Source organism: Lipotes vexillifer, unplaced genomic scaffold (genome assembly GCF_000442215.2).
Source record: "Lipotes vexillifer unplaced genomic scaffold, Lipotes_vexillifer_v1.1 scaffold1248, whole genome shotgun sequence".
NCBI classification, from domain to species: domain Eukaryota; kingdom Metazoa; phylum Chordata; class Mammalia; order Artiodactyla; family Lipotidae; genus Lipotes; species Lipotes vexillifer.
Window position 1 is genome coordinate 82,103 of NW_006778262.1, and position 23,764 is coordinate 105,866.

At 37.3% G+C, this 23,764-nt stretch overlaps 1 protein-coding gene across 2 annotated transcripts in view; it reads right to left on the reverse strand.

The window, feature by feature from the left end:
• Positions 1–23,764, reverse strand: part of LOC103083838 (neurexin-3-beta) — a 385,778-nt gene that overhangs the window by 37,069 nt on the left and 324,945 nt on the right. Inside the window, exon 4 of one of the 2 annotated variants that reach the window (XM_007451554.1) lies at positions 14,811–14,889. In XM_007451554.1, the coding sequence (XP_007451616.1) occupies positions 14,811–14,889 (79 nt within the window). Of the gene's footprint in view, positions 1–14,801; positions 14,890–23,764 lie in introns of both variants that reach the window. The other variant, XM_007451555.1, reaches the window with a different exon arrangement.

A 23,764-nucleotide genomic window follows, 5' to 3' on the forward strand; every position in this document is an offset into this window, starting at 1 on the left:
AATGGGTCAATAAATATACTGTCTTGTGTGGCAACAATGTCCAGCGGAAAGAAGATGACCAATTTCCACACATTTCCTCTGAATTCTCTGTTGAATGCTATCTCAGTTTAAAATAAAAAGCTCTGGGCTCTTTAAAAAAAAACCTTGATACACAGTATCAGTAAAACAGCATGGATTATGGATTTAGGACACTCGGGATTTAATTCCAACCCTAATGGAAACTAATTCAGTGACCTTGAACAAATCAATTTACCTATGTAGGTTTTACTTTTGTCACCTAAAACAAAATCATTACAATGAACTCGAAAGTTCTTCAAGCATATACTCTTAAGAGTTATGTAAACTTTAAGATTATAATTTAAAAAAATTCTAAAAAGGCCTTTAGCTTTACGGGAGCTTAAAAGAGGAATTGCTATGTTTAATTCCATACTCAAGGTCACCAAGAGATACCTTAACCAGAAATCTTACTAAGAGCACATTCTTCAAACTTGATGAAGCGGTTAGATCTAAAGGAATTTAAAAAAATAGTCTTAAAAAAATAAACTTAAAAACACTGTGTGTCTAGGGAACTCTACTCAGTACTCTGCAATGGCTTATATGGGAAAAGAATCTTAACAAAGAGTGGATATATGTATATGTATAACTGATTCACTTTGCTTGTACATCTGAAGCTAACATAACATTGTAAATCAACTATACTCCAATGAAAATTGAAAAAATAAAACACACTATGCATCTCTCATTGTTGAAACTTGCTTGACTTTCAGAGGGTTTGTTTTTATTTTAATGTTTTAAAAATATTTAATTTGAATGCTATTAAATGAGAGCGTGTTCTCCCTGGTTGATGAGTTCTCGCTATTGCAGATGTGTCATCTGTTGTGTCACCTGTGTCATCCTTGTCTATTTCATCTCATCACGTTACACGGCTGGCCCCTGGGGACTGAGTTTGCCCATTTGCTTTTATAGGGAAAGCTAGCAATAACTAAATGTAAAGAAATAAAGAAATAAACAAACAAACAAACAAGCAAATAAGCAAGGGAATAAACCAACCAACCACATAGGAAAATACCAGGCTATTGCAAGCATAAAGGGAGAAGACGATGGAGACTTTACTGCATTTTGCTATGTTCCTATCAGGTCATCAACAGTGCTTAATTTACCCTTGTTTTACTCTTGTTTTCTATTATCCCTTTGATCTCAGAAGCTTTTAAAACACTAATTCTAAATTATGTTGTTTAAAAAGTCAACCCGTGTACCTCCTGCCCCCAAAGTCCCTCTTTCTTCCTTTCCTGCATCATCTCTGCATTTCTTTTTTTGCTTTCTTTTTGAGTCATAGCTCAGAACCTCACAACGCCAGGCACAATACCACAACAAGGGGCCTTGCTAATGGAGAAAGCTCATAATGTCATTACTTAGCATTCTGGCTTCCAAAAGTTAATCTTATGCTCCCTCTGGGGTTGGGATACATTAGGATCTGGTTTCATAGTTTACTTGATGTTGCTCTTATACGAGTCTTTTGTATTTCTTTTCCGCAGATTTCTAATGTTAAAGATGCTAAAGGGACTAAGTATTAATTTATGGAGTCAAATCCTAAAGTAACAAACGCCACTTCCGCAGTAACACTAAATGTGGCCTCGTACCTGTATTTTCATAGCCTGCTCCTGTCTAATCTGTTGCCAGGTGGTAGAACACATTCTTCTCCTCAGGATATTGGATGCTGCATCCTGCACCCTACTGAATAATCCTTTGCCTCCGACATTCAGGGGACTAAGACATAAATAAATGCTTTTGCCTGCAGTGCAGGAAGGAGTCCTATATATTGTGCAATTCTCTTCTCCTCATTCACCGCCTGTGTCACCAAGAATGTTTTTCTCACTTTCCCCACAAAACTTATAAAGCTACAAATCAAAAAGTACAGGAAAAGAGGAGGTTCTCAGCAGGTTGCAAATATCATATCTCAGTCATTTAGACATTTGTCAGCTCGATAACCCACAGCCAAGGTTTGGGGAAGAATTACTGGGATGTGACACAGTATGTGGGCTGGAGTTCAAAGAAACTACTGCCGAAGAGGTCTGAAAGCAGGGAGGATGCAGCCCACACCCCAGCGGAGGCACAGAGTACAAAAGACAGATGTGCAAAAGGAAGGGCGAAAAATCAAGCGCTTACAAGAAAGGCAGTGTACATGCTGTGGGTAGGGGACCCTGGTTTTGTACGTTTGGTTTTTTTTTTTTTGTCAAGTTTCATATATGAGATAATGTGCATATTCAAAACAATGGTGAGAAATGAGCTTCCAATGTCCTTCCACATCCTATGTGGTCTCACGTGCTTAGTGGGGAACTCAACAAATGTTTATTAAGATTGACTCTTAAATGGGCAAGAAGGATTCATCTTTTAAAAAAAGAAAATGACCACAAATTCCTAACCTATCAGATTTCTCTAGATCAGGGGTCAGTAGACTACCGAAATCCAGCTTGATTGCCTGCTTTTTAGAATCAAGTTATATGGAATCACAGCCATAATCATTCATTTATGTATTGTCTATGGCTGCCTTTGTGTTACGACAACAGAGTTGAGTAGTTATGACAGGGATTGTGAGACTCCCAAAGTCTAAAATGTTTACTCTCTGGCTCTTTATTGGCTTTTGCTCTGAGTGATTAGTCAGGAAAATTTGAATACTTAGCAATATAATATTGCCATGATCTTTTAGTAAAATGGGGGTTTCTGCTTCAAAGCTGAAAGCAGAATTCGACAACAGAGGGTCCTCAGGCATTTTCAACTCTACAGATTTCCCAGTTTAGGCTTCCGGATTGGTCAGGATGGATATAATTTGTAATGAGACCCTCAGATGCTTAAGCAAGCTATACTTTCCTTGGAAAGATTCTAATAAAAGCAAACCCAGCTTTAAAAAGGTACTTTCTATTTCATTGTGAATTTTAGTCCTTAATAAATCCTTTAAGATTCTTTTCTTGCATAGAAAATTCAAGGGCCCAGAAAAGGTTTGGGGTTTTGTTTTGATTTTTCCTTTTTTACAGTTTGAGACATATAATGCAAGGAAGTGAGAAAAATGAAAGAGAAGATAAACACATGAGTAGGAATTTAAGAAATGTCAAGAGTACACAGATGTCAGAAAGGGACTAAGGTAAGAAATGCATCCTCTCAGGTACACATTCACTTCTTTTGTTGCTCCCTATTAGCTGTAACATCTAAAACACTGTGTTCAAAGAACAGAATTATCTCAGAAATGAAGAGAATTCAGCCTCTCACCAGAGCTCTCACTACGAGCCTCTATTCTTAGAATCCTAACATCAGTTAAAGGTGGCTGTTACCTGATCATATGTTCTAAACAGGTCTGCTGACGAGCAGTGAGCTAGAAGTCCCCAGTGGACAATTACACAGGTGACAGCAAGAGGGACTAACCTCACGTAAGTGATGGTTTTCATCCTGAATACTGGAACCATTCCACCTTGCAGGAAGCCACAGTAAGTTGTTTAAATCACAGCTGTTTGGATAAATCATAGCTAAACAATTTCATAACCCCTATCAACCAAGGTTTTCAAAGCCTTTCAGATACACAGTAATGAATCCATCTAACAAGTATTTCCCAATCATTCAATATACTCAATACACAAACCTTCTTTCATTATTATCAAAGAGGCAGGTAGCTATTTATATATATGGGTCAATGGAGAATACTATATAATGAGACTGTATAACATAGTGATTCCTGTGTGGGCTCAGGGCCCCACTGTCTTGGGTTTAAATCCCGTTTCTCCTACTCCCTTGCTGTGTGACCTTGGGACCATCCGTTTGGCTCCTCTGTGCCTCAGTTTACTCATCTTTAAAATGGAGATGATGATAAAGCCCCTCAGGGGATTGTTATGAGGATCAAGGGAGTTAACAATGTAACGTATTTAGAACTATACCTGCATATAGTAAATGCTCAATGAATATTTACTGAATGAAGGAACAAAGATGTAGCAGTGGAAAACTTACAGATGAAGGCCTAGAAATCACTAAGGGGCTTTATTCAATATTATGTGTGCTGGCACTGAAAGTGGACCACAGGGGCAGCTAAAGCTGACATTAAATCAAAGTAAAATATTGTACCATCAGCAACTCAGTCAGAGACTGTTATCTTGTCAAAGTAGAAGGGCAAGATCCACACTTTCCTTTTTAATTCCCAGATTTCTCAAACTCTTGCACAAAGCAATGATTAAGTATCTAACAGTAAAATTATTTTTTTAAGTTGCAGTCATTTTCTGCAATACAATGGTTCTCATGCTGTTTTAAGTATTAATATACTAGTTTTATGGGAAAATGTGGAAGTAAAGGGCACTGATATATTTCACTGTGAAGTTGGTTAATTAACGTGCATCAAGTAAATGAACTAAATAAAGTTCATTATGTTTTAAAAGTTACAAAAACGTAACAACGGAGTAATGGAATCATGCTGAATATTATAATTATGTGCTAAGAAATGCAGCTATTATAGTCTTTCCAAAGCTCGAGAAACAGAATTTGGAAACCTAAGAAATATCCTGTTCATCTTCATAGTACTAAGGGAGGAATTTTTGGCAACTCTATTTTGAGGAAACAAAATTAGTGAAAGCTCCACAAATGAGCATGTCATAGTTCTAAAATGTAGTGCTCTGATAAGTGTTTAAGCTCAATCCTCTGTGCACACTGCAGTAGAAATAAGAGTTATCTATTTTCAAACAGATTTGGGTTTGAACCTTACCTCTGCCACTATGTGCAGGCATGTGACCTTGGAAAAGCAAACTTTTTGAGTCCTGATTTTCTCAATTGTAAGATGGCCACAATAGTTTCTACATCATAATAAGTGAAAATGAGTTTTAAATAAAATACCATGTTTGAATGCACCCGGCACAGTGTAGCACCTTGGCCAGTGACATGCCAGAGCCAGCTCATGATAGCTGACTGTTACATTTTCAGGAATTTTCCAAGTTGGTTGTTAAACATAGCTATTATCAAAGATATATATATATATATATATATATATATATATATATATATATATATATATATATATATATATATACACACACACACATATGAATACATTCTATTAAAAACAAAGGTAATAAAAGCTTAAAACTCAAGTTCATTGATATCCATGGTATCTGTATGGTGAAAAAAGTGTATAATCGTGTGCTCATGAGCATTACTTCCCAATTCGGAGTTTAATATTGTCATATCTGTGGCTTCAAATCAGCCACAGAGGGAATATTTTATACTACAGAAACTGTCACACACTACAGATTAAGGCTGTGTGTGTCTATGTGTGTGCTCCTTCTTATCATTTATCAGCAAGCTACTATACCTGACTCAACAGGAATACCCCCTCCCTCCTCTAGCTTTCCCTCCCTCCTCCCTTATCTGCCCTCTCTCTCTTCCTCCTTCACTCTCTCCCTTCCTTCCTTCATTATAAAGTTCTTAGTCCATAGACCCCAGAAATTTCCTCTTCCTGTGCCCTTCCCCTGTACCCTTAAGAAGAGCGGAGAGCTACACTGACATGACTGAAACATCTCATCATAAAACCATCTGCCTTGAAACGCTTTCTCTTCTCCAGGTTAAACATATGCACTTTTTAATCTTAAGATCCTATTTCAAAAATCAATCTATCAATTCATTTCAGACCTATTTTATACTCTCTTGTTCAACCTTTATGGATAAGGAGGTTGAATTTGTTACAGAAATTCATTTTCATACTATAAGTACCAAACAAACCAAATCACTCCAAGTTATGTGGCAAATTTCCTGGGTAATCACAGTATAATCCAGCATCTGAATAATTAACTGGGCACTGTCTTCCACCTTTCTCTCAAGAAATTCAGACTCAATTCTCAGAACTAAAGTTATTGTGTATGTCTTATTCTTTGAAAAGAGAAAAAAAAAAAAGAATTTAGGTCTAAGTCAAAGTGTTGGCTCTCTAATGCTTCCATGAATTAAAAAATAAAATAAAATATGTATCATTTGACTCAGAAAGATCAAAAGATAATCTTACCTTGAAATATGCATGAGGTAGAACCAGTGAGTTAAAAAGCTTTTTTTTTTCCTTTCCCTTGCCAAACACATTTATATTTTAGGTTAAAATACACAAACAAATAAATTTTATAATAAGACACATTCATATTTCCACAAATTCCTCTCCAATTCAGGAACAGACACTGCTCTACATAGCAGAAACGATGACACTCCTCACTAATGTCTTCTGAAAAACTTTTCTGTTGATCTGTTCCTGAAGAAAACGTCTAACTAGAAGATTGATAATCTATGGGAAAACTCCTTGCAAATTAGCTCTTACATGAAATCCCTTTAGCAGTAAGCCCATTTAATCATGCCAAAGAAATCAACAAGGGTTTCTTATTGTTGTTGATGGGGAGCTTGTTTAGCTATTATCTTTAGTAATTTTCCACTGTAAGTTTTGCCTCCTTAGCCAGGTAAGAAGTGCAACTTATGACCTCCAGGTGCAAACCAGTTATCAGCCTTACAATTCGACTGAAAATTTGTTTTGCTTCTTTGTGAAGTTCCCTAAGGGTAAGGTTAAAAAGAGAAACAATAGGGGAGTGAGAAATAAAGGGAGAGGATTTCAAACCACATATTACAAACAGAGAACAGAATCACAGAACGACACCAAGACAGTGGACTCCAAGACAAGATGGCAAGACAGATGTGCCAGACAAAACCCATGCTTGACTGCTGTACCAAGGAAAGCAAGCACAAGAACAAAACCACACAGAGATGCTGCGAGGGCAGCTCTTGGGGCTGCCGTGATCCCGTGGAAATAATAATAAAGATGAGAACCCATGAAATTATAACTACAAAAGAAAGTTATCCCCACAACTCATACACTGGACTTGCTGGGTTAGCCTGGATGTATCACTTGGATGAAACACGAGATGGCGTTATTATAGCCCATGCACTGGTGATGGAGGCCATGGTTAGTTGATTAGCTATAAAACTCTCACTGCATGCCACACAATGATCCTGGGCTCGTCCAGAAATAAAAGATACAACAAATAATCTATATGTGCAATCAAATTCTTTTTATGCCATCTGAAATTTGTGGAGAGGGATGTGTTTCTCTGTTCTTTCTGCATGTTTTTCTTTTATTACTTTTTTTTTTTTTTTTCTGGCTCATTCGTCCTTTTTTTCAATGAAATGCATTGTCATAAAGGGGAGAGTAAAGACAAGTGGCCTGTGCAGATATAAGGAAAAATAAAGAGGGGAAAGGAGAAAATTTAAATAAAAACTATATAGGAGGAAGAAGAGGAAAACAAAGTATTTCATTCGTTTGTACACAACTTTCTTGGATTTTGTTGGTGTTTGTTTTGTTTTGAGCACAAATACTGGAGGGATATGCTGAAGGGGGAGAAATTTGAGATTAGGATGGCAAGAAAAGATTTTGTTGCCTTGGTTGATTTGTATATCTATATATCTCTCAGTATTTAAAAAATAATGATTCAAAGAAGTATAGCAATGAGTTAAAAATAGCCATAATGACCAAAATACTAAATACGAATCAAAACAAAATAAACTGAACCACCAAAAATTCATGCGGCACAAGATGAGCTAAAACAACAGAAAATGTTTTTCAAATATATACAAAGTATATATCTATTTATATATATATATACACAGGAATGTGTGTATATGGATAGATATATCTGTATAATTTTTTCTCTCTACCCCTCCCAAGGATAATTGAGTTATGGAATCATCCTTATAATTATGATAAAGAAAAAAACAAAACCTAAAGAAAAGTTAACATGCTTTTCCACCAAGTTAAAACAGTATCATGCATGTCTATGTTGGCTGATGTAAGAATGATAGTATGAATTTCTGTGTAAACACATGGCTGATGGCAGGGGCTGTTGTTAATCTCTGTTTACATTATTCTAATATCATTTATACTGTGTCTATATATATATGGAACAACAGGCTCTATATATTTAGTATACACACATACATAAATATATATATGTACACACAGTATATATATTGGGGCTTATGGGAGAAAAAATACAGAACAAAAAGAATAAAAGAAAACACATAAAAGCCTCTCTTTTAAAACCCAATCCCTCTTTATTTATTAATTTTTCTCGGGTGCGGGGACTTGCTTAATGATTTCATTAAGCTCACTCCTTAACAACTACTTGCACTGGCATTTGAAATCAGGAAGTTCTCATAGCGTTTGAAATCAGGAAGCCTGGCTTGAAATTCTCCCTTCAACACGCCCATCCTTATTAACCTATTACCTAAGAAGCCCTGGCCCTAGGCCATACTGTATATGTGCAGTTCTAATTTTTCAACCATAACGAATCAGAAATTCTGTGCCCCCAAACTAAGATACAGAAGAATGCTCCCTGGGGTTAATTGATTCTGCCACTGGGTGGCATCATCTGTGGTTTTTCTTCCCTGTCCTTCGTTGGGGTATGCTAATTGCTGAATTAGAGACCTCTCCTTTGAGTTGAATTCTGATAATATTCTAGGCATTTCCATTCATTGTCTACATTGTTTCTTCCCTTCTTATCCCTCCTTTCCTTTTATTCCCCTTATTTTTGTATCTGTCTTCCCTAATAGACTATGAACTCCTGGAAGGAGTCTCATCTTGTTTTTAATTTCTTAGAACCTACTCCAGTGTTTATACATAGTAGTCACTAAAAACTGTTGCATAAATAAGTGATTTATTAAACTTTCAACTGGAAGCATATATACTTACACACTGATCTTATTGATTCCCTCTCCTTCCCAACATCACCAAAAAATCTTGGGTAATGGAGATGAATAGAATTTTTTTCATTTTTACTACTTTTGTAATTAGATTCATTGTTCTGGTTATAAAATCTATGATAATGATCAACCCACATTTTATGCACACCATGCCTGCACTATCAATGGCCTAATAGCCAATTAGCTGATTTTCCTATACTTATATTTCTATCCTTATTCTAATTTTCAAAGCATTTTATCATTAGGGATTTAAAGGCCACATATTTGCTCCAGTCACTTAAAAATTAGCTTGGGCTGGGGTGGAGGTGGGTTATAAAAAAGTGATGCAACTTATCACTGAGTGGGTTAATGAATGAAGATAGAAACTATACCATTAAATTAGGAACATTATAACCCATGAATGTACTCTATTAATTTATAAATCAATGAAGGAAATTCAAAAATTGGTAGGATTTAGCCTAGACCTAAATATGTGAATAACTGTTTGCTTTGTGTACATTGAACATGTATTAGAGCTCAAATGTAAAAATTACTCATGTCCACAGCCAATAATGATTAATTAAATTAATGAAATTTACATCTACTTCCATCCTTCTTTCCGAAGCTAAAACATTTTTCAGATTACTTCTATTATACCTTTATTCAAAGTGTTTTTAGATGGACCCTAAAATTCAAGGTGAATTCTGGACACTGTGACTCAGACATTCCTATGGCATTTCATTTAGGCATTTACTATTCAAATATACACTGAATAGTTACTTGACTGATGATTATTTAAACATGATTCTATTTACCAATCATGAGTTTCCATATGGAAAAATCTTTCTAAAATTAAATTAAAATCTATTTATTTGTAATGAAAATATACAAGTTGCTAACTTCAAGTTTGCTGGAGACACGAATGACAAAATGCATTTCTATAAACTCTTAAGATTACCAACATCATATTTAAGGTCGATAATCAGCACACTTATTATTTTTCATCTATGGATTCTGAAAAATAAAGCTCTCTTTCTTCCTATCCTTTATTAGAAAATTATTATTGTCTTAGCACGTCAGCTGCGTCCTCCACAATGTTCCAGCAAATAAAAACTCTAAGGATTTGCTGGGCTTTTAAAAATTCAGTGCCAGATTTTCATATTATAAATACTTTACTGAGGCATCTCAAACTGATAAAGACTAAGAACCCAGTTCTACCTGGAGAACATAAACAGGGATAAGCTCTTGGTGTTTTGCCAAATTTAAATTTCACAGTAATGGGTTGGGTATTATGTTAGTGTGAGGAATAAAGTAGCAATAACACCAAATGCAAATGTGAGGACTGTAGATTTGAGAAGTAAAAATACATCTGAGAATCACTCTGGGAATAGTAATTATTTTGTGATCTCAGATTACTGCCATTAGTTTAAACATCTCCCTCAATCCAACCATTATAAGTTGTTTAGCACAGTCCTATTGATAGATGGATGTGTTTCATCTTTACTTCCTTTTACTGTCTGCCCTCTGGTGCAAGTGCTGTCCCTTGAGATTTGATCAAAGGACACTTAACAAAAGTGGAGGCAAAAAACCCGGCTAATTAACACCCAGAAAAATGTATCCCTAGATAATGGCTGGATAAATCAATATGGTTGTTAATTACTGCCATGCCCATTTCTCAGGTGCAAAAGGCATTGTTTTTCACTTTTCTCCTCTGCTCTGTGAACCCTGCCCCCATGATTTTTAGAATCTTAAGACCATAGACCACATAAAATTCAGACAATTGATAATTTTTAAATATACAGAAGCGAATCTGACAATACATTAGTTTTGATGTCATTTTTTTTTCCGAAAGATGGAGACACTGGGCATAGGAGTTGGGGGAGGGAGAGAGAAGGAATGAAAAGTGAATTTAAACCCTTTATCTGTATTTCAGAATCCATTCCCACATTTTAGATCATGAAGGTAAACTTACTAAAGACCTTAATTTTTATTTTGGCTTCCACAATCTCATGAGAGAATCCCATTTCCTAGTGGTTATTTGAATCCTCTCCAGCTTGTCTATTTGTTGTTGTTGTTGTTGTTGATTACAAAGAGGTAAGAAGGACAATGAAATATGCATTTACTGCACAATTTAACATCAATAGAAGTGTAGTTGGGAAGAAAATGGTTTATATGCAAAGACATAAATCTAAAATACCAAATAGACACCTCCTTCTTTGGTAGGGGACACAATCAATGTTTACAAATTAGGAAAGTTAAAATCCTGACCCTCAACTTTATGTACTTGAACAGTTATTCAAATATTCTTCTGAATATATTTATTTGATACAGATGGATTCATTATGACTTTATAGCTCACAATTTCAATTCTGGGTTCTCAAAGCAAATGTCCAGAAAATGCAACTCACTATAAAATGATCTACTTCCCAGCAAAAGAAGGGACAGGGTAAGGTAGAGAATTATTTTTGCTAAAGAAACATGGATTTTGTTAGGGCGATACTTACTTGTATGAAATCATACATTTTAAAATAATTCACCAGGTTTTATTTAGCTGTTTAAAGGGAAATGAAGTGAGAGGTATGAAAAATCTCCAATTTTAATTTAAGATTATGAGGTATTTTGAGAGTCATACAAATTCAGTCAACAAATACTAATTGAGCTTTTACTCTGTGCCTTGCTCTCATGATTTAGGCTTTTTAAAAAAAACTCATTTACATATGTTCCAGCAAAAATATACAGAGAAAACTTGAAATCCATTGGATGTAAAAAGCTTCTAAACTATCATCAACCACACTCTAAAAAAATTTAAGTTGTCCTTAAAGAACTAAGCTACACGACTAAGCTACACCAAACCAGGGTGATCTCTAAATGCCAAAGTGGGTCGTGAGTATAAAAGTCATTTGCTTACATCTGACTCAAAACCAGCAGCTTTGAAACCCAAAGAAATATCATTTCATTTAAAATTTGATGCCCACATGAACACGAAAGTTGTTGAATATAACATATACTAAAGTTATGAAAAGTTTATACAAATTTATGAAAAGCAAGAGCTTCTAGTGGACCTAAATTAATCAGGAAAGAACGTGTAGAAGTTAAATACCTTATTACTGAGACAGCCTAGAAAATCATAAATTTGGTAACAAAGTAAGAGAAGATAAGGTAATTTCAAGTAAAGATAGAACAAAATTAGCCAAATTTAGTGTATTTCCAGCAAACATCCGGCCCAGAAAAGAGTAAAATTTTAGAAACTGAGGTAGTGAATTAGAACGTTTAAACTTAGAATTTTAATCTCAATATTCACATAGAATCCCGGGATTAACAATTTATGTCAAAGTTATGTAAACATCACCATTGTCCACTGCTGCATGGGCAATGGAAGACGTCTCTTTAGGCAGTGTGAAACTTAACCCCAGAAACAACTGGTTTGATGGTTCTGATTTTTAATCTGTAATATTTCTGGAAAATCGTAAGGCTCTAGAGATATTTCTCATACAAGGCAAAAAAGGACTTGACAGCTCTAAGCATGTAATCTTCATCAGTATTAATCAGGTTCCCAGGGCAAAACCTCTGCATCAATAGGTATATCTATCTCCTTCCTACATTAAACATGCCTCCGACATAGCTCCCTGTGTATCTGAATCACTTACCAGGAATACTTTATGGAGTAAATTTAGAAAGAAGAAATGCTCATTCTTCAAATGTGATGAGTTAAATAATCCCAGGCAGAGGGGATCAATATCTGCCTCTTGGAGCTACGTGTTAGCTCCTTCGGAGTGGGCATCCTGTCACTTGCTTTATTTATATATTCCCTCCCATGCTCCCTTGCAGAACACAACAGATTGTTTTAAAAACTGTTTTGATTCCACCACCCGCCCCATGTAATTATATCACTCAAGAAATGCTGGCATTGAATTTCTGTCCTCTGCTTTTGAATCAGATGAAACACCTGTGCAGTCACTAAAAAGCAAATGGACTTAGTCTGGGGCTTTTCAAGTTTGGGCCTGTTTATGTTCAATACCAAACGGTAACATACCCACAACCTGGGGAGCCATAGACCTTGTGAATCAGAGATCTAGAAAAGCCCTCTGTCTTCTTATGGAGGTTGCTATGGAGATGACGGTGTGTAGGAGGGGGAGATAGTAGGGGAAGACAGTGGTGATAATTGAGAATGATCAAGCCTAGATTTTTATAAGAAGACTTAATATCCAGAGATTTGATAAACATTGTTACATATATACAGATATCACTGCTATGAAAGCAAGAAAACCAGAGAAAGGATACACAGAGAATCCAAACTGAAATCTAGGTATCTTAAATTATTGACCACAAAATCAGTGAATTTAACATGCGTCTTGGAGATCATGCCCTATTCATATCTGAATCCTTAATATGTAGCACATACCTAACATACACAACTGCCCCTCAAAAAATATTTGTTGAACTGAATTCTGTTGGAGAGGTAAGTTAGGTAATAAAGCTCCGTATTCTATTTTCCAACAGCTCATTTGTGCAAACTATTAGGAAAGGAACGATTCAAATCTAGAGATACACTGTATCCAGCCTGAGGGCTCAGAAATATTTATTAAATGAATGAATAAATCAATTATTTAATTAATGAAAATTTGTTGCCCACATTCTGGTATAGATTAGACATATCTTCCCTTTAGAGTTAAAACCTCACTTAGAACACTGAGATTATGACCCAATAATCTGAAAAAAAATCTGACCAGCCAGGTCAAAGTTACTTTCCTCCCACACAGCTGAGCGTCCAAAGGAACAGATCACACTCCTGCAAATCTGCCCTGCAAATTATTGACATGTCCCTATGTAATGCTAAGAACAGGAACCCACAGAACTTCCTGGATCCAAAGCCATTTGCAAGATACCAAGCAGTCAGGCTTCCACAAAATCTGAAAATTGTAAATAATTTTAGGAAATGGAAGATTTTCACTTTTGTTATACTAATTTTTTTAATGAATCTTAAATTTCTCTAGAATTAACAAAGGAAATGTTTAATGGCTCTCCTTTATTTTTAAAGAAAAGGAAAAAAAATTAAAGCAACCCAAAGAATCAACTAGAAAATTCTATTTATTTCTCTTAGCCTTTACAGAAATAAGATCCTAACCCAACTCCAGCTTTTAACTCTATTAAACATACACAGAAATTCGATGATATCTGTTCTCTATTTTATATATATATACATATATATAAATATTTAACTTATAGCAAGTCTCCAAACAGACGACTTGGGAAAGTTGATAGGAAATAATCAGGGACTGCAGTTGCCTGCTGGACATTATATCATATATAGCTCACTATAAAGAAAGACGATAAAACATCAAAATGTATCTGGGTGCAAATGGGGAACACACTGAAGCTTCTAATTGCCAAAGTCCTCTCAACTTCAGCACAGTAGATACATTTCAAAGCATCTCAGCCGTTGACATGGCATGGTTCTGTCCTAATTTTGTGTTTACTATGTTATATTGCTGCACAAATTCACTAAACACACAACGAACAAAATTAGTATAAATATAATACCATGCTAACTGCTGTTGAAATCCCATGGAAAAAATTATTTTTGGTTGTTTGATTTTGGTTTTTGATTTTGTTTCGTTTGCCACTTAGAGTCAGAACAGTTCATGAGGTTTACATGATCTTTATGGCCCCACTTTGGCTTTATGTTTTTTTGACGTCAATCCAATATAGAAGTCTTCATGTCCCACCCCCTGTCAATTTTGTAGCTGCCACCGGCTGCTACACATTTGCTGCTTTGGTGGTTAATCTGGATGTCTGATTGCTCCAAGTTATGTCTTATGGACTTTTCTTTAGCTAGTCAAGGAAGTGACTTTAAATTTTCCTGGGATCTTATGGCTCCTTCCATGGGATTTGATGCTTTCGATTGATATTTATATATGTATTTATATACATATATAGATACAGGAAATACACACATTAACACACTATAATATATATATATATATATATATATAACACATGTATATTCACATATACGTATGTATTGTTTTTTGCAAATGAAAAAATAAAGCAAGCAAAACAAGACTGACCTAACCTACCTGTACTCGGCTCACATTCAACGAAGTCTTCGTCATCGCTTGAACATTCAGCAGATGAAACAAGGTCATCTGATGTTGGCTGCACATGTCAAAGAAAACATAATGAGGTAGGGGGAAGAGAGAGGAGAGAGAGAGAGATAAGGAAACCAATGAGCAAAAGCATCAAAGACTTATCACTGCGTCCTGCCTCCATCATCATTGCTGTCTCTCTCCTCTAAAGAGGGTATGCTGTAGGGTAGAGAATGTTAACTCCTGTGTAGCTTTGAATGGCTCTGGGTCCAGACAATCTGTGTGGATCTATGTAAAGCTGAGTGCCCCAAGGTGGCTTGAGGAGGCTGAAGGCTATCCTATCCCTGTAGATCACATTATGCAGCCTGACTCTATCCTGACTTTAATTTCAATTTTGAGAATCAGAAGGGCAGGAGAAGGGCTATTGCAAATGGTGGCAATACAAGGGAGCAAGTCAGCACAGAGGAACTACACTGCAGCTTGGAGAGGGTTTCAATACATATGGTGTGCAGTCTCAAGTGTATGATTTGGAGGTTGTGAATCTATAGGCTGGCATAATTAATGAACACTGTGGAATGCAGTCTGTTCGGGAATAGCATAATGGCTTCTCTCACTATCAGCAATTCTTCATGTAATTGCTGCAGTTAGTTGAATTAGTAACGTTGACCAGCAGACAGACACTACAAGACAGCCTCTGGACACAGGTAAGGCTGTTTCTGAAGACAGCAGAAAAAATTTTGATTGCAACAAAAGTAATTCAATTTGAGACAATTTTTTTTCTATTGAATCCTGCAGAAATTCCCCAATGCCAGGGAATCTGCTGCTGCAAGAAATATAGGGGACTGTGGGTGTGGGCAGTAAGAAGGCCCCTTGCTACACAGTAGACGAGAAAAGTACTTTCTGTACCTGGTACATTCTACATGCACAATAAATTACTCTTTCAATCATTCCCTCAATTATTAAGCTACAGATCTTGTCTAAAAACCAAACTTTTGTCCTACTCTCTGCATAAGAGTACTCAATATATAGCAGTTGTTCAACAAATGCTCATTGATTTCTCCTTCCTGATGTTAATAATATTAACTGACTTGCCGGTCTTATTATTCCAAAGCATTGAAGCCTGAATCCATATTCAAGAGAAAAAGCAATTACAAGTCAGATGCTGTGCTAGACAGGTATATATGCTTATTAGTTGTAGTTATTACTAATTAATTAGACACAATTCTCACAATGATCCTTTGGGGCAGGGATAATTATTACACTTTTAAGGGGAACTGAAGTTCAGAGAGGTTAAGCAAGATGCTAAAGGACCCACAGCTAGTAAAAAACATAGTGAAGATTTGAATAAATACATCTTAGTCAAAGTCTGCATCTGTAGCTCCCATAGGCTTCTTTATACCCCTTATTACACGAGGTAATGGACTGAACTGTGCCCCTTCCCAAATTCATATGTTCAAGTTCTAACCCCCTAGTACCTCAGAATGTGACTGGCATGTGGAGATGGGGTCTTTGAAGAGGTAATGAAGTTAAAATGAGGTCATTTGGGTAAGTAAATCCAATATGACTGTTGTCCTTACAAAAAGATGAGATTATCACACACACACACACACACACACACACACACACACACACACACACACACACACACACACATGGAAGGCCATGTGAAGGCACAGGGAGAAGACAGCCATCTACAAGCCAGGCGGAGAGGCCTTGGAAGAAACCAACACCCCTGACATCTTGACCTCGGAATTCTAGCTTCCAGAACTGTGAGAAAATAAATTTCTGTTGTTTAAGCCACCCTGTCTATGGTACTTTGTTATGGCAGCCCTAGCAAATGAATACACATGACAACCCATATGCTTAGTGTTTCCAGACAACATCCTTCTTGAAATAGACATAGTAGGCACAGAATTGCTGGACACAGCAAAGAACAGTAGAAAAACCACATTATGTAATGGATTTTGCTTAATTAACAGTGGCAGAGAGGCGCCTTAAACCATGTAATTGATCTTTATTCAATACCTGTCAGGAAGATACTTCTATCTCTGCTTCTCCTTAAAGTCAATAGAAAAAGATTTTTCAGTCATACTATTTTTATTGTCAACTAGACACTACTGAAATGTGCATTTCATTTCCACAACTGATGCTGGCAGCTGTATCCTGGAGCACCATTATTCGTGTTAGAGAGATCATGAGCTCACTCTCTTGGAGTTTCCTGCTATGATGGGGCCCAATACGGGTCCACTTCCGCTCATTAAGGGAAGGGAGGTGATAAGAGAATAAATATTAACTGTGTAAATGCAGAAGCAATTAGAAGAGGCAAACACCATTTGGGGAAGGGCCACAACTATTGTTTGATTGTTCTAAAGCATGCATTTTCTATGGGGAGGATATCCACCCATGCCCCTCCCCCAGCGAGCAATAATTGTTTTGGGCAAAAGGGGGAGGATCTTAGATATGAAAGTGGCTTGTGATCAGCCAAGAGCCACAGTACTAAAATGAATATACAGTATATCTGGTATTAAAATTTTATGGAGACGGACAGTTAAGAAAATGTCTAAAAGTCTTAGAGGCTGGTAATGCAAAAGAGGTTGAGAATACATTTCTAAAACGTAATCAATCGAAAATTAATTGTCAGTGACTTGATTATAAGGACCTTACAGAATGGCCCATATAGGACTTAACTAGCTTTGATCCCTAGAAAACTGGTGAGTTAATGAAAATCTAGGGAGCTTGTCTCAAGAACTGAAGGCCAGGCAATAAAGTTTAAAAAGGTCACTGAGCAAATGTATAAAAACAATGCATAACTCAATAGAAACCAAAAAAGGCATTAACATATTAGTGGAATCTTTAACTTAATACCAAAAAGTATCTTAATTTTTAAGAGAATTAAGATTTTACTTAATCCTTAGAATTATCTTAATTTTTATTGGCTAAAGAAACAATGTAAGGTTTTTGTTTGTTTTTGTTTTTGTTTTCGGTTTTTTGTCTTTTTTAAGATAAGTACTAGGCTCTGTGGTGGAAAGGATATTTCCTATTTTCCCCTCAGCTTCCCCCGCCTCCTCTAATCCCTCACAGGTTCTCGCCCCTGTGGTTTGAGTGACACTGTCCCCAGCCCTACTCCCCTCCCCCATAACCACCTCCACTTCTGTCCCCAAAATGGGCCCCTAATCCCCCTGGCAGGCCCCAAACATATGCTCACCCATGTTCTCACTCCTTGTGCCTCACTTCCCAGAGATTTTTTTTTTTAATATGAGTATGGATGAGAACAAGTTTCCTCCCAGGCAACGGAAACACATTTTGCCAGTAGCTCCTATAAATGGTGACTAGACTCAAAGAAGATGAGATGACAGACAGTCTAGAGACTGTGGTAAGATTGGGCTCTAGACAGCACAGCTATGAATCCCAGCTCCTAAACGTACAGTCTGTGACCTGGGGAAGCCAGTTACTCCCCCTCTCCAGGCCTCAATTATCTTCATCTGTAAATTGGGATAAACAGAGTGATTTGTTATCGACTGAGCATGTGATTTCAGTGTACTGTTAAAAGTGAAGCTCTGTTCTTGGCATATGGTACATGCTCAATAAAACTAGCTAACTAATTCAATCAATCAATCAATCAATAACAGGAATGTTGAGCCTGGGAGCCACTCCTAATTTAAATAGATGTGCTATCTGCCTATGCACTCTATCTTTAATGATTTATCCCCCATTAGAACTGCTCTTCATTGCTGATAATTCCTTACCTCCATTTAATGGTACAAACACCATTTCTGGTTGGATCTGCCATGAAGAGAGATAAAGAAAAATATACTCATGAAGATGCCAAGAGAGCTTAAAAAGCCATTGGAAGATCTGTTTCCAGTGGCTGTGGATCCAAACATTGTGTGTGGTCTTCTGTGAATTCAGCCCCTTCCTTTCTGTCCCTCAGACTTCACCATCACCATTTACAGATTCAGCCAATGAAACTCCCAAAGCAATTACAAACATCTCAATCCTCCCCTGGCCCAACATGGTAAACAACGTTTATCTGGAGAACCTGGCATCTCATACAGCCATGCCTGCCACAAAACACTGTGCAGTTTCAGAAATGCTTTCTCTGCCAGGAGCAGGAAGCTTCGATTTGCAAAGGGCTCAGGATTCAGATCACTATTTTTAGGGATTTTAAAAAAATGACTTCTGTCCTTGCCACCTAAACACAACAACAAAAATTACAAACCAAGGTTTTTGGATATACACTTAGGATCATATCCTAAAGTAATGATTATTTGATCCAAAATTACTCTCAGAAAACCCAAGGCTTTCTTTTAGTAGCTTTTTAATTTTTCTTGTCTGTGCCCTTCCCCAATTACAAGCAAATGCAGGGTCTGACTCTGACCCTTGGAAGAAAAGGCACACTTCCCTGATTATTGGTTCCCATGACTAGTGGAGTATGTTTCACTACTGCAGTATCTCACAGACTTGGGGTACAATTATCATGAGAAGAATGGATCTATGGACTTTTTTCCTTAAATAAAATGCAGGAGCCCAAGGCTGTGTGTGTGTGTGCATGTTTGTGAATGTGTGTATGTATCTTCTTACAATCACAACCATTTTTCATTATTACTCATAATTTCTTAGAAAGAAGAGCAGTTAGTACTTTTGAGAGTAAAAAAGGTATTTGAACTCTCTAGAATCATGCCTACTAATTTATCACTCATTAAACACTTGCTGTATTCAGGCTTTGTGCTAAGCAGTGATCACATATTAACTCTTTCAGAACTCATAATAACCAAGGGTACAGACATTTGTAGTGACATCTGCTGTTTTTCATATAGTTATGTGAGGAATGTTCATCAAGTTGCCTTCCATGTCATCTTAACTTTTTTTCCCTCACAATGATTGTCTAAAGGTCTCATAATTCCTAATAGCTAAGCTTAAAGTGTTTACATACTGTGGTTCCCATATGTCAAATATCAACATTATCTACAAGTCATTCAATGAAGAATAGAAGATCCATATCCACACCCCAACCAGTTTCTTAGTGGCTAAGTGACTAAGTCAACCATCAGTGATACGGAACTATATCATCAAGGTGCTTTGTTCATTCATTCATGCATAATAAATATTTATTGAACGCCTATGTGTCCAGCCTTGTAACAGTCAGGAGGGATAAAGTGATAGATAAAAACAGTTCTTTTGTGCTGGGAATTCACAGTCTCTGAAGAGACTGTCTGGTCAACAGACAAACTTGACACAGTAAACTGAATGCTATGACAAGAGTAAGCATAAGGTGATAAGGGAACATATAGCAAGGGAGCAGAGAGAGCTTCTAGGCAGAGGGGCATGTGGAAAATGAGCCCTCAGGGACAGGCAGTAGTGAAGCAGGGGAACGCTGAGAGCTTTGAGAAGGAAAAGGGCATCCTAGGTGAAACTGACAGTCTTTGTAAAGGCTCAGAGATATGAAAAAGCACAGCTTATTTGTATACCCACAAGTAGTATGGGATGACTGGAGTGAAGAGATGTACTAGAATGACAGTATGACAGCTCCTTGAGTTACCGTGTTGTTCTTGCAAACTTGGATAATGAGCATGAATTTAATATCCTGCCCTATCAGACTCCTCTCCCTCTTCCCCTCCCCACATCTCACCAGTGTCATCCATCACATTTCCTTACGGAGCTAATAATACACGTGGTTTCAGAACACAGTGCGTGGGTCTGACTGCGCCATTCCCTCCACAGTGCAGATGAAAGACCTTTCCTTGCCTCCTCAAGGGGAGGAAAATATTCTTCTGTCCCTATATATTAGCCAAGTCCTATATTAAAAATAATAATTCATACTCTACCCTATTTTAAAATATGTATCTCATATTTTTAACCCACATGTTGAAATTACTTGGTTCTGTATTAGGACTCATAAAACTAAAGATAGGTATTATAATAACTTTCAATAAAATATCTCTCCGGCAGGAGCCCTCTTTATTCCTTTCCTGAAAGATTTTTTATTGCATTTATATTTTTCTTTACCCCTACCAGTGTTTATTGAAATTAGAATGAACTGGGACAGAAGAAAGCTTAAAACTCTGTCCACCCAAGTAAATTTATAGATATATTTACCTTCTAATTCCCTCAGTTTTAGAAACCTGGCTTCTCATTTTCCTCCAATGAGTTATTGTTTCTATAATCACCTGCTTCTAATTATTTACTCTGAAGGGCTCTTCCTCATGTCAGTACAGGGATGGTTCTACACCATTCTTCATCATTATCCATTATTCTGCATTGAGAAAAATATCTGCTTCCGTGGTCAGAACTGCTTAAGAGAGTTTCACTGTGTCCCCTTCTTACTGCCCAGATGCCGATTTGTGACTTCAAAATTCCAACCTTTAGCCCTTTATCTTATACTGAGAATAGGCTAATCATTTGGGGGGATGATCTTTTTTTTTCCACCCAGCTCCTTGGAAGCACGGTTATTTGACTGAGATTAAGCAGCAGATAAAATAAGGTCTGCCACAGAACAGCTTTATGAAATTATAAATAACACACTCAAGAATCATGATCGCCTTTCTTCCAGTGAAAAAGGAAAGGAGAAAGGCCCATAAATACTCTGAAGTCCCACAGAAAACAGCCATACATCTCTGCAGATGCTTCATGCTAAAAAGAATTAAATTCCTTCAAATGCTTGGTGTTTTAGTTTTTTGTCTCTAAACTTCCATTCTGAGATAGAGCTGGAGTTAAGTATCTCATATGAGGGATGGTTTCATTCAGCTTCATTATGAGTATTTATTCTCTATTTTATAAAAAAGATGTCTGAGATACTTTTTTTGTTTGTTTGTTTGTTTTTGCGGTACGTGGGCCTCTCACTGTTGTGGCCTCTCCCATTGCGGAGCACTGGCTCCGGACGCGCAGGCTCAGCGGCCATGGCTCACAGGCCCAGCCGCTCCGCAGCATGTGGGATCTTCCCGGACCGGGGCACGATCCCGTATCCCCTGCATCGGCAGGCGGACTCTCAACCACTGCGCCACCAGGGAAGCCCTGAGATACTTTTAATTAAAGTACATAGACTCTAGATCAATCAATAATCTTTAATGAGATTTGAAAAGTTTGACATCTCAATTTAAATTTATTTGTTAAGACTTTATCAAACTGTTGCCATTGCATAGTCCAATCTTTGATCCATGCTAATAGATACCTCCCCCCCCACCCCCCCACCCCCACACAAAGTACTGGATGAATTTTAGACTGAACAAAAGGTAGGAAAACCTGGAGCTTCAGCAAGCTTGTTAGAAGGGATCATCTCATCCCTCCCTTCTTCCCCACCAACCCCAGCACTACACCCAGTTAAAGCCCAATCCAGAAACAACCTTAAAGCACGGTAAGATTGTATGAGTGTGATTATCTATACCCTCGTTTTATTCTGAACATCCTCTTTATAGTCATCTTCAAAAGAACCAACCAACACCATTATGAGAAAATGAAATAAACGATTTGAACTTGTCATACTCAAGTGTAAAAGACAGAGGCATATCATGAGACAGGTTCTGAACAATGGAAACAAAGGGACAAAGTTCCAGCCTGGTTAAGATGCTTTCTGAGTTCCCCTTTCGTCTACCTCAATGCGCCTAAGTGTCTTTACTGGAACAACACTGTGAATTTTTAAAAAGTCTTCTGGAGTTCATGTCGTTGTGGTTTTTCAAGACGTTACTTTCCTCTCTACTCTCTACCTGGAGACAACCACTTGCCAAATAAGACATGACAACCCACATATTTTACTTGGCTCATATTTCCTTGGAATGAGGTTTTAAGAGAATTGCCCTGGGCTAAAGACATTGCATTCGGCATGACCAAAATTAGTTAATTGGGACAGAGCTTTATCAGAAAACTGAATATAAAAAATAAGAGCAGGGCTTCCCTGGTGGCGCAGTGGTTGAGAGTCCACCTGCCGATGCAGGGGACACGGGTTCGTGCCCCGGTCCAGGAAGATCCCACATGCTGCGGAGCAGCGGGGCCCGTGAGCCATGGCCACTGAGCCTGCGCGTCCGGAACCTGTGTTCCGCGATGGGAGAGGCCACAACAGTGAGAGGCCCGCGTATCGCAAAAAAAAAAATTAAGAGCAAACAAAAAACAAATTCCCATTTTTCTGGATATATGATTGTACGGATGCATGTATTTACTTATTCAATCAGTCTTCCCTTAACAAATGTTTACTAACAGCCTATCGTGCGTCAGTCACTCTGCTGAGGGCTAGATAGAGCCAGTCCTTGTCATCCTGAAGTTTACAGGCTACAAGGATTTGAGCCAGGCCGAACTAGAAAGCACTGAGTGATGCTAAACCATCAGCTACAAAAACTTGAAATTAATGTGAGGTTCGTAAGTGGTACCCACTGTAAAAAACTGATTACCCTCTATCATTAAAGACAGTAGATTGTATAGGAATCCAAGCGAATAGTATCACCAGCTTCTCTTTAAACTCTGCCCACTGTCAATAGCCTCCACATCCTTCCTTTTTTCCTACTCCACATATACTGGAGTGGGATAAAGAGTGACATGATTTATAATAACTTTTGCTAATGAATTAACCTTTAAGGAAATCCCTTTGTCGACTCAAGATTTAATTAACAGTAGAAAAACCAAGCTAAGCTTAGCCAAATTTTGCGCCAAGGATTGGAGTCCTTTATTTCTATCTTTGAAGCCCTGTAGAATTATATGAATAAATGTGGTACAGCATCTTTTTTTTTTTCTTTTCTTTCCAGTTTTAAGAGTTTTCTTCCATCTGCTCAAAAACGGAAGGGTGGATCAAGAGAGTGGGGGAGGGAGGAACGAGAAGAGAGTGGGTAGAAGGGGGATTAATCTGTCTGTTGTTCAAGGCAGCCTGACATAGGGAAGAGGAGTATTGAACCACAGAAGATTAACCAAACTTCAATGTACCTTCCCAAAAGCAGGAGGAATGTAATGCTAGTGGTGTTCCA